The sequence below is a fragment of the Colletotrichum karsti genome, assembly GCF_011947395.1.
Source record: "Colletotrichum karsti strain CkLH20 chromosome Unknown Scaffold3, whole genome shotgun sequence".
Lineage (NCBI taxonomy): Eukaryota > Fungi > Ascomycota > Sordariomycetes > Glomerellales > Glomerellaceae > Colletotrichum > Colletotrichum karsti.
Window position 1 is genome coordinate 931,879 of NW_024065903.1, and position 15,053 is coordinate 946,931.

The window sequence follows — 15,053 nt, forward strand, 5'->3', positions numbered from 1 at the left end:
CGGGAAGATAGTCGTCCAACGCGCGTGCCGGAAAGCGAATGCGGGGAAATAGTCACGGGCTCGTTCGTTGCCAAAAGTCGAGGTCCGACTAGAATCGCCATTGTGCGAGACTGCCTCCGATCTCCTGGGTGCTTTTGCGGAGAAAAAGAGCTTGTGACATTGGCATTAGCAAATCGAGGGTTCATATTTAGTAATGGCGTCCTGTCAGAGTCCTCTCTGTCGGTGTCGTAGACTCGCTAGAAAGCTGTGACCACGAGACGCACCCGAACATGTGTTTGCGGGGAAAGTTGAGAATCGATCAAAGGCACGCGGCGATACCAAGCCGTTGGCTAGACCGTTGTGGCGTCTCGCTTGTTGAACCTCTCATCAACAACATGCGGTACATCAAGGGTGAACAAACCCTTTGCAAAATTGCCAATGCAAAATAATTACACTGTCTTTCGGATACTTGCAGGTGCCCGAATCGTGGAGTCTCTTCGGCTTGTCAGCAGATGACAGGAGGAACCAATCGGACTCTGATCCTCTCATGGCAACTTCTTTCCGATGCGAGCTCCGCCGTGGGCATGAGCGAGGCGAACCAGAGTAAATGTAATTGTCATAGCTGACGACCGTGGTTGACGTTGTCTGATCTCGATAACACAAGCATCAGTCAGACCTTGCTAGTGATAGCTACGTGGTGAAAGTCGGATCCAGGTTGAAGTACCCGAACGAATAACATGATGGGAATATGTCTCGAGTCGCCACTTGAAGTGGAAGCATACGTGCGCTGCCAGCCTAGCGAAGCTGATCAGTGGCAGACACAGAGATGCTGTTCAAGAAGCTATCATCGAAATGCTGGCACGCTGGTAGGTTGGCACGTTGGTGAAGGCAGACGTTTATGAAGTCCACTCCACCTCGTAGCTTTGGATCGATTCCATTGGGTGCGGACGAAGGATCTTGTCATTCGCTTAGCTTAGAACACGCTTTTCCGTGTCGAGATCGCGATTGCAACGTTGCAGCACCAATGAGACAGCGGCAATGATTCTTGGTCATTCTCAGAGGCGAGCCGGATCCTCAAGATGAGTTGAAAACAAGACAAACCAGCGACGATCATGACATGTCGAAGTCGAGGCAGATAAAGCCCTGAAGTCCAGGATCGCCATCAAGTCTCGGTTGTGAAGTCAGGGATCTGAAGAGTAGGCTGGGGTTAGGCGCTCGCCTGCGCACCGTACCAAACGTCGAAGCGACCTCGCTTTGAACCGCTGTTGCCAGGCTGTAGCGAATTTCCGAGCAGGGACAGCGACTGGAGTTCAGGCTCGAGGATCCCGAGAGCCAGTCGGTGAAAGGGCTGTAAATGTCCAGGTTCTGGCACTCTGCGGCTCGATGAGCAGGGATTCATATTGAGCCAGGATATCCGGCCAAAGACAGCTGGCAAGCAGGTCTCTCATCGGTGCGCGGGATGATGGGGTGGTGCAGGCCCCAAGCCATCTCATCATCGCCATCGTCATTTGGCTGCAATCGCTGACGGCACAGTCAGTGACGGTCGTGGCGTTCTGCGAGCAGAGAAAGAGGGGGGTCAGTGTTCACAATGACCTGATGTAGTTCGACAGATGAACCACGGTTGTGCATAGCTGCCCATGTGTTTGCTGGTTGAGAAAGAGAGCGGAAGGATGGCGCAGGCGGGGAGAGTTGGGGGTCCCACCCTCCGCTCACCTCACCGGCCATTTTAGCGTGAAATCGAGAGGCAGGTTCTGATGGTTCTCAAGTGGCGGTGGGCTCACTGGCAAGACATGAGCAGTTTTTGGCTCGAATGCTCTGTCGTCCAGTCCAGTCTTTGCAGCTATTCGCCGAACATCATCAGCCCAACTGTTAGACTGGCTTGGATGACAGACGGCCTCGGGAGATGGTGTTGGCAATCCCAAATACTGCGGCACCTCTCTCCAATCATGTAAGGTGTTGCCAAAGTTTGATAGAGTTAAACTAGCATCAGGGGTCTTGAGTTGTGAGGGTGGGAAAAAGAGCTAGATAGGCGGACCGACGAGTGGTTCCCAAGCCTAAGGCTGCCGAGAAGTACCAGCGTAGAGAAAGCGAAGAAGATGACAACAGCATGGGGTCAGATTGGTCTTCGTCAACTGGTTGGCTGTTTTGGCCGGAGTAGTTCGTCGTGTCGTGAGTGACGGTCGACGGTTGACGGATGATGAGAGGCGGGCACTTAGACCGGACAAAGTCGACTTTAACTCGCCAACGGGCGAGGGCGCTAACGGCTCGAGGACTTTTTGCATCGAGTGAGGCTTAGACCCCCCTTAGGTGTGAAATGGCGTTTTAAGAGCTTCTATGCAGGCTTCCTCTTGCCTTCTAGCGCCCCGAAGTGCATTTGACGCGCTAGGCAGGAATCGTATCTCCTAGGTGTGATTGAAGACTCGTGATATGCGTTGCCAGCGGCGGCTGAAGCAATATTTTGGACGACGCGGCCATCTTGGGTGATCACCGCAGCAGCACGACCTGCGCCGAAGCCCAGCGGAAGGATGTAAAAAAATAAGCCGTATTGACGACTTGTCGTTCTCGCATTGCGGTTCCAGTCGATTCTCAGTTGTCTCGTGGCTGGCGATGGCGATGTCTTGCAAGGAAAATGACTAGCCTGACAGTAGAGTAAAACACGGCACTTCCGACGATTTGCCTTCGTCCCTTCGCTCAGCCTTGTGGCATTTGACAGATCAGAATGGCAGTACCAAATGGCAAGGGCATAAATCGGCGCTTTTTCTCGAGAGAAGATTGGCCAGGTTCTGTTTTTAGGCTCAAGTTGGCAAGACACGACTGTCATGGCAAGTTAATAATGCCGAGGCTCAATTCCCGGGATCGAGAAGCATCGTCATGAGTCGTGTGCTGTCGTGTGAGGTAGCAGGGTCATGTTGGTGGATATTACCCGAGACCCTTGGACGTCAAATCCGTTTGTTGACTCGAACTGTGGCTTCTTTGGCAAGGGGTATGTTTGTGAAGCATCGCGGCCGCCGAGTTGTTTCCACTCCCCAGCTCCGACAGAAAGTATTTCGAGGCCCCTGGCGAGGCGATGCCCTGTCATTGAACAACAGCGCTCTCCTTCAAGCCTCCTGACGACATGGTGCTTTGCAAGGGCCTGAGAAGGTTCAACGTCTTTCGGCCGGGTCCGACGTGGATTGCTTCGGAGGTCTCGACGTTATCAAAATAGTTGAAATGGAGAAGGGGTCAAAGGGGGCCGTTACCACCAAAACAGGAAAAGCATGTGATGGTGGTAATTAGGAGACGGCCGACGTTGGTGATGAAGTCGGGGCAACCTCCGGGAAGCCCCACGATGACGATCGTGTCGCTCTGCCGTGCCTGCCTTGTCTTTGATGACGGATGTCAACCAAAAGTGCACGCTATCTTTGAAGGCTGGTTTGATAGTTGCAAACGTGTCAGTAGTATTTTGACAGAAGACGGACTGGACTGGCGCATTGCATAGGCGAGGCAAGCTAAAGCGACAGGGCTTGTGCAGCACCAGCGCGAACCTGTGTCTTTTCCGTTGGTTGGGCGCAACATCAACCAGCATCGTCTTGCTAGTTTCTTGGTTCATGTCGAGTCCAGCGGGCAAAATCTTGAACCCAGGACATCACCGCTGTTTCTGCGGGAAATGGACGAAATCGGCCAGGAGAAAAGTTTCCGTCGGTAGACTAGGCAGGTGAGTTGGTACTTTGCGAGGGCGCCAAAACGCGGGTTCCGTATGAATGCCGTTGACCGTTGAGCTCGGGATGCCCTCCCAATACTCTGCGGGCTCGAGACATTGTGTCAGATGAGGGATGCTGCGCGCGGCGAAAGAGAGCAATACCAGAGCGGACTAACGGTACGGGTTAGGTCACACAACCGTGATGATGTGCTGGTGCCGCTGCTGGTGCCGCCGGTACTTTCGTGATGTGCCCCAATGTCGCAGAGGGAAGATTCGGACGCGGTGAACCAGAACAGGGGAAGGTGAGGTTTGAGGCCAAAGTGGCCAGGGGTTCTTGCTTTTGGTGGGTTGTGACGGTTCCGATGAAAAGTCTGGGCAATGTAGCTGGCGGTTGAGACTAACTGCAAACTGCACAGTCAATCATTGGTAAGTCGGTCCTTGTCGTCCGAAATTTCCAATGTGCAACTAAGGTACTCTGTATGCTGAACAGGAAGAAAGGGGTGAAAAGTAGATATTGCGTTGGCTGGGATGCAGGTTGCTCTGAAATGTGGTTGGCTGGTACTGTCAAATACCGAAGGACCAATAACGAGCGTAGAACACCGATGTTGGGCCACGCTTCGAAAGTCGGAAGAGTGATACGTCTGTCACAATCTCAGCTAAGAGATGTGGAAGCTTGCGTGAGCAAATGTCATCGTTTTTTTTCGACTTGAAATGTTTGGGGCCAAATGCTCAGGTACGAGGCCGGCAAGACTTGAAGTCGTAGAGAGACCAATAAGGTGTAAGCCGGACCTCGGTGTCGATAAGACAGGCAAGGCAGTCGTTCTCGCATTCTTTCTTAGGACGCCTGATTCCCAGCTGGTCTGGTACAGAGTATCCAGGCAACAAGGCTAGGGACGGTACAGCAGGTAAGGCGGAATGAATCCACGGGCTGATGAGGAGTGCCTGAGCAGATGTTCCAGAAGGTCATCCATCTTCTTCCTTCTTCCCTTTCCTGAACCGACCGAAGGAAGCCGCTGCCTAGGTGAAGATAAAGCAGGTACGGCCATGTAAGTAAGCCACCTTCTTTAGGTCGATGTTGGGGAAGGGGGAGAAGATGATGGAGGGCACCGAGAAGGTGTGGGTGGGAGAGATTGCGGCCTCTACCTTGGGTAGAGAAAGAGGGAGAGACTGTGTTCCCCCTCCCCTTTCCTTCCGGTCAAGTTGTCTGGGCTGGGTTGGTCGAGATGTTGCTGCAACTGTTGCTGCAAGTCACTTCTGTCCAACGAGAAGGGGATCGAGCCCTGGCTGGTTGGCCTCGGAATCGGTTGCTCAACGGCAGAAGACGCGTCGAAGTCTGCACAGAAGGTCTGGCAAAAGCGCCGCCCGCTCTGTGGCAGAATGAAGAGGGTGCGTTCCCCCCTGCAACTCGCTGCGATGAGACTCTGGTTGCTCATCAGGCACAGCGCCGCGGCGCAGCTAGAATCAAAGCAGCAGTTGGCCAAGACTCCAGACGCCGCTGTAGCCTGGCTCTAGCCTCACTCTTCGTGTCCTTCTGTAGTATTCCAGCGCTTCCATCAAGTTGGAGGGTAGTACGCTCGGTGGGGGATCCTTGTGAGAGATGAAGAGATAAAGCATCTCATGAGGTACGGTACCTTACCTTATCATGAAGCGCCGTGTGGTAGAAGGGAAGAAAACAGCAGGTGTTGAAGGATGTGTCGACACGGGTCTGTAGTACGATCCGATGTGATGTGATGATGCCCGTGTTCCTTGGAGCGGGATGGTAAGCTGCCTTTTACCCTAGAGGTTAGGGAACAGGACAGGGCACTTGGGATGCGAATGAAACCTGACGTGACGTGACGGGTTAAGAACAGGGCATCTATGGCACTTTTGATCGAGGTGCTACGGCGCAGAATGGCCGGGAGTGAGGTTGGTTGCTTCTCGAGTGCCGGCGTGCGTTCTTCAGTGCCATTGCCATTGCAGTTGCCAGTGCCGTTAGGCTGCCAGTGCGGTTGCCAGTGCCAGTGCCCGTGCCAGCTGCAGACCTGCGGTCGGGACTTGTCAACTGCATCTCCAAGCTCCAAGTTCTTTCCTCTCCACCAAACGTACCACACACCTCGACACTTCCAATGGTTGCACCTTTCACGGACTGTTGCTTTTTCTCCCAGTATTCCAACTTCCGGCAGCAAGCCAAGACTTTATCCCCACCTCATTGCTCCTGCATCCCTCATCAAATTCCACAGGCGGCCGAGCCGACGACAAGACAAGCCTTTGGCACTGGGCAGGGCATCCCATCCATTCGACGACATCTTCATCTTCCGTCGCCGACGGCAACAGCGTCTCCAGACAAAGAAAGACGGAAACTTGAGTCTATGGTACCTCGACACCAACGCGGCATATCATGTCCTACATCTTTCCCACGGCCTCTCGTCGAATCGCCAAATACCTCTTTCTCTTAGCGCCATAGCCAGAGTCCATCCGACCGACAGCTCACTTTTCACCGCTAGACTGCTTCAGCACTTGCATCGCTCGCTTCTTGGCCCTTTTGATCGGAGACCGCGCCGGAAGGACAGGGTTCTCAGACTAAAGATAACAACTCTCTGCAACACTGGTGATATCGAGAATGGGTATTGGAGAACCCCCGATATTAGACACATGCGAACCGCATTGCTGTCTCTCCACTACGAGACCCATCAATCACCGCGATGCCAGCATCGACCACACGACAGGGCGAGCCAAAATTTGCCCAATATCTTGTACTATCCGTACACTGACACCCACTGACTTGTGTCTGCCGCGGTACCTGGCTGTGGCGACGAGCACTGGCACCATACCGGCACGGGCGCCTTGCATCTTTGGCACCTCGCGCAAGGACATGAACAGGAACAGGAATAAGGCCGGGAGAGGGACATGGACAAGAGTTGCTCCGCCGCGGGGCGCGGGGGTTCAACCGTCGGTCGCACTGAGGACTTTTCCTCCAGCACACGCTACGGATACCTCAGCGGGGGCTGAAGGACGACCGATGAACCACCCCGTCATCATCCTTGTCAGCTCGGCTCGAAGCAAAGGATGCCGAGGGACACAGGGAGATGGAAATACACGACAAGCGCCGCCAAATACTTGCCATTTGACGCGCCGGCTCACCAATATCCTGTACCTTGCTCAGCGGCCGACAAGTACCCGATGGTATTCATCCGCCTCGGACTCAGCCTTGCTGGCTCGTCCGCTGAGTCCTCCTGCTGGCTGAGATGAGATGCCTCTGCCAGCACCAGAAAGAGCAAAATCTCCAGCTGTCACATGCATTTTGCTATTATTTCCTTCGCCTTACCGCAGCTACGTCTCGTTGTTTGTGGGCTTCTACCATCGTTTGCTGGCGCCGCAATCTTTCGAGAGTCATCTCAGACAAAGTCTCAACCCCACGCGCCCATCGGCCTCTAAGTGGCTCAACCTGTTCATCTAGGCAAAGGAGCGTGGACGGGACTGCCCAGCTACCGACATGTGGCTTTCCGTCGATTGTCCTTGCTGGCCGTTTCATTGGCTGGGTTGACTTGGCCCGGCTCTACGTCGATGGCTTGTTGCCAGCCGCCAGTTCGTCCAAACATCGTGTCCCTGGAACTTTTCTCGATGTTAGTCTACGAACTAACGTTGGACAAGACGTCCTTACCTTACCTTACCTCGCTTTACCTCATCCACTCATCCAAGCTCAAGTACCGCTCCCGCCTGACCCCCGTCGACGACAATTGTCCGCGTCTTTTTAGCTCGCGGTTCCTTGTTCCTTGCCCGCAGCAGGCCCAAAGTTAATTGCGCAGACTTGGGGTTCTTCACAACGCCTCTTGATATTCTGGACGCAGAAGAAGCACGCAAGCCGCCTCGCCAGCTGCCAATCAACCTGACCCCCGGCCGCCGCCTCCTCCGCCGCCGCTGCTGTTGTCGTTGTCCCTACATACCCAACCCTGTTCTGCCATGCCCTGTAGCGCGGCAGATGCAGCAGCATTGCATCGCATCGCGTCGCTAGCAAGGGTGGGCAAGCAGCAGGAGGGTGGGTTTGTGGTGGGTTTGCAAAAGGACCTGAGCTAGGTTGAGGCTAGACGCTAAAGGAGCAGCAGCCAGCCCATGGCCTGGAGCTCAGAATCCATTTCGGAGACTGGCGATGGGTACCTATGCTTGACTGCGCTTTCTGTCAGTCCGCAGAACGAATCCCGCCTTGCCTCTATCTCTTGTCTCTGTTCATCACTGTTCGTGCTCGACAGATGGTCGACTCAACGACGATCAATGACTGCGATTTGCAATTCGCAAAAACGATCCGCGGCCATGGCCTGCATCGGAGTTCACTACGAATCTTACCTCTGTTCGCTCTTCCATCTGGCAGAAATCCAGGCTCGCAGACGGGTTGGAGACATCTCGAGGCACCCTGAATACGAGTTCCTGGGGTCGGATGCCTCGCGACAGGGATCGCAAGCGCCGCCAAACGACGATTCTTATCCTCGCCTGTTTCTTGACTGGTGCGCGCATTGATCATTCTCCGTCTCGTCTCCTCTCCCCCCGCAATCCTCTATCACGTCTTATCTTGCTGGCCTCCCGTGCTACGGATGCCGTTGCGGCGGGCGGGTTGAATCTCCGTCCATCGTATGTCATCAGTCATGGTGATTTTTTTTTTATATCTCAACGGCGGAGACCAGGTATTGGCGGTAGACGCACCGAGTCGTACGGACATCAGGCCGAGGTTTCGGGGACCCTTCGTTCAGGCTTGCGATTACTCGGGTCTGCCGCACCACGGCTCAGGCTTACGCCCAAACCCGTCTTCGAGTTGACTTCTCCGCATCTGCCATCCTATTCTCCAACATCGTCAAGCGGCAGTGTCCTCCTCGTCACCTAATGTTCAACTCTAGGGAAGGGAGAACGAGCGAGGCATGTAACCCCTCCAGCGACTGGACGACCAGGGCCCCTGTCGCATCGACCCGGCCACATCTTGACCAGAACAACCTAAAATCGCGGGCAAGCCAAGCAGAGGCAAGGTACCTGGGAACCCTTGACTCTTGACTCTGTGCCTGCAATGAGATGGGGAGGCCATCTTTCCAGGGGTCCCCGGTCTTCAGACATTTGGCACTGGACCCGCTGATCTACTCATCTTCATCCTCTCACTCTCTGTTCTCACTCGCTCTCTCTGCTTTTCGCTCTCCTTAGCCTTGTCTACCATTATTAGTTGTGTCTCTCGAGCTCAATGTCCCCCGTCCACTAAGATCGAGAGAACCATCAGAAACTCGGAGAGACGAGGCACACACCCTACACACCCATACAACCCGGCTCGCCTTCACGTAGGTTTCTCTCCTTCGGTCGACGTCGCCGCCCCCGGTCTTCCCTACTCCTCCTCTGCCTCCCCCACCCCCGTCAGTGCCCTCAAGTTGCCTCCTGTTCCCCGTCTACACACATGATGTATGTACTCCCATACTGCCTGTACAATTGCTCTATCCGTCCCCCGGACGAGTTGCTTGGTGAGGGCCATGATCCATGTTCGCCGCCTGAGTATCTCCAGCCAATCTCTCATCCATGCAACCAGTGGTTGCCAACGAGCACGCTCAACACGGCTCGATCCATTTATACACTCCTCATCCCCAAGCCATCTCATTCTCGAGGTATCGCCGCGCTTCTCGACTTTATCCGTCTACCTGATTTCATCCTCTACTTGTGGCTGAAGTAGATTTCTGTCTTTTCATATTAAAGCCTGTTTACCCATATTATACGGAGCGTGTTGATTGTCCAAATTCGCCTGCTCCCTTCTTGACCGGCAGCAACTCGCATATACGCCACCGACGTATTTCCCACCCGAATCGCATCTCAAGTCGCAATCATGACCGCCCCTATAACTCAACAACAATCTGCTCAAGCAAAAGACGCAGCTGCCGTAGCCTCCATCCGCAAGAGGAGGAGACGCGCTCCTGCTGGCGGTGCTGCTGATGACTGCTTCACATGTTCCAAGAGAAATGTCAAGTGTGATCGCAGGCGGCCTTACTGCTCACAATGTCTCGAGATCGGCAACGAGTGCTCCGGCTACAAGACTCAACTGACCTGGGGAGTTGGTGTTGCCAGCCGAGGCAAGCTTCGCGGCCTGTCTCTTCCCATCGCCAAAGCACCACCCGTGGCAGGAGTTGCGAAGAAGTCTCCCGTCCGACCTCGTGCCAACTCAACCGCCACCACCGCTGCCTGGGCCGACGTCGACGATATGACCCGAAGGAATATGCGCGACGACGGCGGCTTCTCTCCAGAGCACATTGTCTCTACCCCGACAACTCCGTACCCTCCCAGCTACGACTTCCTCTCCATGTCGCATCCCGAGCACTCCCCCGCCATTGCGGCAGGACATTGGGGAAACCTTTCATACTCCAGTAGCATACCCACGGACGGACCCAACTACCGCAAGTTGGGAGCTCATCTTGGACCAATTCCCATCTCGGGAGCTCTGTCTTCTTCCCTCGAGTCTGTGAGTGATGGCGACTACATGTCGCCCATCAGCCACTCATATCCGAGAGACGACATTCCTTTCCTCCACAGCCCTACCGTCATGTACGACGGTTACAGCACCCACGGTTCGCCAGGACCGCAGAGCCCCATCTCGGCCATCCTCATTGACCAGCGAGCCCCCACGTCTTGCCCGAGCCTTGTGTACGCACCGTCCGAACAGAGCTCGAGCCTCACGTCGCACATGGACAACTTCGAAAGTCAGTTGAGTCAGAAACTGATGCGGGAGTGTGACAATCTAAGTGAGACGGCCTGTCCGGCTTTGCTGTAGGATCAAGCTCGCTGACGTGACGGCTTTAGGCGTTCCCGAGATGGATGCGTACAGCACGAGCTGCAATTCCAACAGCAACGTCTGGACCTCACCGCCGCCCGAAGAGATGTCGCCGCACCACTCCGATCACCAGGCTTCGGCTCAGTGGCCTACCATGTTCGAGCCCCAGGCCTTTCACGTGAACTCGGATCTCATCGCCAAGATGCCATTCTACATGGACTACTACAAGAACATTATGTGCCCGTCGATGGTCTTTATTGACGGGCCAAGCAACCCGTACCGAGAGCACATTCTGCAGCTCGCCTCGACCAGCCAGAGCTTACAACATGCCATTTGTGCCTTGTCCGCATGTAACCTGCGGATGAAGAGGAGGCTCAGCCTCGGCCAAGACACCCGGGAGCTCTCTGAGAAGCTCATGGCAGAGAAGTCTGCCGCCGAGGCGATGGCCGATGTTCAGTCTGACGACCAGTCTCTCTCGGAAGAATACCAACACCGAAACCTCGCGGTCCACCTCCTCAACCAGCAGCTCAATGACCCGAGCAAGTCCAGCCATGACTCTGTTCTGGCGACCATTCTGTTGCTCTGCCACTACCGCATGGTGGAGTCTGGCATTGCCAAGTTCCACACCCAGTTCGCCGGCGTGAAGAAGATCCTCTCAATACGTCGCCAGCAGAACCTTGCCCCTTCCCGCGACTCTGCTTGGATGGAGGCCATCTTTACCTACTTTGATGCCATCTCGGCCAGCATCAACGACCGCGAGTCTCAGCTCAACGCAAGCTTCTACGGAGTCATGCCAGATGCTCAGCTGCTCCCTCCAGGAGCCGAGAACATGGTGGGCTGTGATCGCGAGCTTTTCAAGACAATCAGCAAGCTGGGCAGACTGAACCTGCTGGCCCAACACCGTCCTGTTCAAGGACCTCTGTCTCGCAATGTTCCATCGAGATCTCAGTCACCGCTTGGTTCACCGTTGGGCCATGCTTACAAGGGCAGCCTCAACAGCTTGCATCAACAGCAAATCGGTGATGTCTACAACATGTCACATCACCGATTTGACGGCAACGGCTTTGGTTCGACGCTGGACGATGACGAGTTCATCATCTCTCCGATGTCTTACGAGGATCACCGCGACAACTTCTGGACAGAATGGAAAGAAGCCCGGATCGCACTCCAGAACTGGGAGTTCGACTCCGCGCGTGTCCACGCCTCGCTCCCCGGTCCCGCGACCTCAGCACAGGTCCGGGACCTCGGCTCGTTGTCCGAGGCTTTCCGCTACGCCGCTCTGTTGTTCACGGAGCGCCTGGCATCACCCAACCTCCCGTCGTCGCACAGCAACTTCCAGAACCTCGTGTCGCAGGTGGTCTACTACGCCACGACCCTCGAGCCCGGAAGCCAGGCCGAGAAGTTCCTGCTGTGGCCTCTGTTCATCGCGGGCAGCGAGTGCGTCAACGAGCTGCAGCAGAACATCGTCCGGGCCAAGTGTCGCGAGATCATGGCCCGCTCGGGCTACATGAACAACCTCGCGGCCCTGGACGTCCTCGAGCGACTCTGGGCCGGCGAGTGGGAGAAGAACGAGCCCCGGAGCCCCGCGGCCATGAAGCTCGAGGCTATGCGCAGAGGACCCTTCAACTGGACCAGGTGCATCGGGGGTCCCGGTGTCGAAGTGGAGTGGATCATGTTTTGAGCCTGGCTCCGAACGAGGCGGGAGACCACAAAAAAAAGACTAATTACAGGGGAAGGAGAATTCGATTTGTGACTTGGGGGGAAAATACACGAGTCAAGCGCGCGTCAGGGGCGGGTCGGGGAGCGCGATATGTGTTTTTTTTTTTTTTTTATAAACTCGGCGGCAAGCTGGGGCTGGTCACGATTGATGAGACGAACGATGCCACGGGTCGGGGGAATCTATCTGTAACTGTACAATAGTAGCTAACTGCACATCATGCATGTTTATGATAAGGCGTAATCGGGAAGGGAGGAAATAGTTTTACTTGGAGGAGGAGGAGGAGGAGGAGGAGGAGGGAAAAGGAGACGATAGCCTCAGGAATACAGAACCATGAAGGCGCAACTTGTCCGATCCACACTCGTTCCTTATCACGCGATGTCACTAGTGTAAGCTTATATCAGACTCAATCTTCAGCAGAGCAGCTTCGGCCCGGCGTTCCTTGGACACAAGAAACTGTAAAAGAGAGTTCGGTCTAGAATGATTTAGAGTATTAGAAGCAAATAGCCCCAGACATCACACTTGATAACGATGGCGTGCTCATTCGTGAGCTCAGCTCCGGCCTTTCGCACGATGGTACCTGCGTTTCCGGTCGATGAATATCCGGCAACCGCGAGGCGAGAACTGGAGCTGGAGCGGGCAGCGGGCGAAGGTGAAGGACAGTCTCAGGGTCCAGCAGCAGCAGCAGAGACCGAGACGACGAAACCCCGCCAGGCTCCAGCCGCCCAGCCCAGCCGGCAGCGCAACTTGCCGGAGGGAGGGGCTCTTTCGAGGAAGGAAGCACCTTCAGCGTCTCATCGCGTTGAGCTAAGCTAAGCACACACAGAGAGAGAGAGGGAGAGAGGGACGAAGGGGGGCGTGGTGGGAGTGACGAATGAGGGGTGAGGTGAGGTGAAGAGGGGGGGAAAGGATTAAGGTCACAGGTGAGAAGCGTGAAGGAGGGACGGGGTGTCGGTGGCTTTCTCTTTTTTTGCCTCCCGCTTCGCCCCGGTCTCCTCCCCCACCGGCGTTCGTCCAGTCGCAATCGCTCCAAGCGCCGTTGGGGAGCGGGAGGCGCATGTGGGCTGCGATCCATCGTCCATGTTGGCGAGTGACGAGCGTGAGGTGAGCGAACGGGGGGTGTGGGTTGAGGATGTGTATCTTTTTTGCTTACATACGCCGAGGAGACACGTATCTGTACGGACTAACATGTCTGATATCGCGCCGTGAACTCGAGCGAGAGAGAGTATCATCCGAAGGTGAACGGGTTTCTGTCACATCGGCGTGAAGTGTGAGATCGGGAAAAACCTGGAACTTTGCGCTGTATCCGTAGGGTTCTTTTGAACGGGCATCGGATATTGAATGTGGTGGCATGTGGATTCTTCTTCTTCTTCTTCGATATGTGCCATTCTGATATGAGCAGGTATCGCCTAGGCACGACACGACACGCCCCCTCTCGACCCCGTGCTCGCTCGCTCGCTTCCTCGCCTTACGTGATCCGAGATCCTTGCGAACTTCGGTTGCGACAGACCGAGGCGAGTGAAGATGGATGGAAGGATGCTGGGTTTATTAGAAATTACATACATACAGATGGACGTTGGGAAACTCTGTGTGTGTTGTATGATTTGCGACGCTAGAGCGCGAGTGTTGATCGTATGTCGATAGGGTCCAGTCCTGGAGAGAGTTTATCGATGCAGGTTATGTGGTTGCAACATGCCTCGGAGAGAGACGAGGTTGTAGGTACACTTGTCGACGCAGAACGAGAACCGGAATTCAGAAGTCGAAGAGGGGGGAACGTATCGAGGATGCCATGCATGCATGGCACGGGGTAAGGTATCCAGACCGGCCGGGCTGGCGCAGAAGAGACATGTCGATAGTGAACAACAGCCAGAACCAGGCAGGGCAGGGGGGTTAATAGGGATTCCAGGGATCAGGGGGTGGCTTCGTCCGGGCTGGGGAAAAAGGACGATGACCGGGATGAGATGAGGGACCAGGACCGGGACCAGGTATGAAGACCAGAGAGAAGCCCACTCAAGTCCAAAAAGTTCCCATGTGGGGGTGATAAGGGAACGAGCCAGGCCCGGGGATTCGGGGGATGATGATTGGAGGGCTGCGACGCGGGACCGGACGGGCGTTTGTGGTCTTCGATCTGGCGGCGCATATCGAGCAGGGGGAACTGGTGGACTGGACTGGACATGGGATGAAGGAGCAGCAGGCCAGGGGAGGGAGGAGAGAAAGAGAGAAAGAGAAAGCGATGAGCCGGGGTTCGGTAGTGTTAGGTAGTGTAAGTGACAGGCCGGAAGGAAGAACCTAAGTGACGGCAGCAAGTCCATCCATCCATCCATATGAGATGCTCCGACTACGTGAGAGAAAGGCAGGGGAATTCGAGGCGGTGGCGATTTGGACCCATCATTCCCGCCTGCGAACTCCCCTGGACGACTGCACCCAGGCCCTCTTTCCCCCTGGCCCTGGCCCTGGTCGAGCCGTACTTTAATCATGTCGGTGTCTGTTCTCGTCAGACCGGGGTGCGTGATGCGCGTGTGAAGGTGCTGCTGCGCACATGTGTGGTGGTATTATTCCCCTCCCCCATTTCCGTTCGGTTCGTCTGTGCGAAGGGAGCGACGGAGAACGACGGAGTAAGGCGGGCGGATGGACTTTTGAGAATTGGGTGAGATAGTGGCTTCTTGGGATGACAGGCCGGCTTGTTTGACGTGTGTAAATTAGTCGGCGATGCATGGCCAGAAGTGAGATGACATTGCGTGGGGGGTTTCTTGACAGCTTGGACGTCCGGTCGTCCCTATCTCACTCGCCAGACTTGTTGCGTTGTCTGTTCTGCTCATATCGTTTTTTATTTGATTGATACCATGTCACTGCGGCTTTTTGATGGTCGTCCCCCTGAGGTCATTGCACTTTTGAAATCGAGATGCTCCGGGATT

General features: G+C 55.2%; 1 protein-coding gene across 1 annotated transcript; it reads left to right on the forward strand.

Moving 5' to 3' along the window:
- Positions 1 to 9,482: 9,482 nt before the first annotated feature.
- Positions 9,483 to 12,102, forward strand: CkaCkLH20_01366 (uncharacterized protein; the record flags this gene model as incomplete). The annotated part of the gene is made up of 2 exons (XM_038884085.1): positions 9,483 to 10,392; positions 10,451 to 12,102. 2 exons carry the CDS (start codon positions 9,483 to 9,485, stop codon positions 12,100 to 12,102), a joined length of 2,562 nt encoding a protein of 853 aa, XP_038750677.1.
- Between the last annotated feature and the right edge of the window lie 2,951 nt (positions 12,103 to 15,053).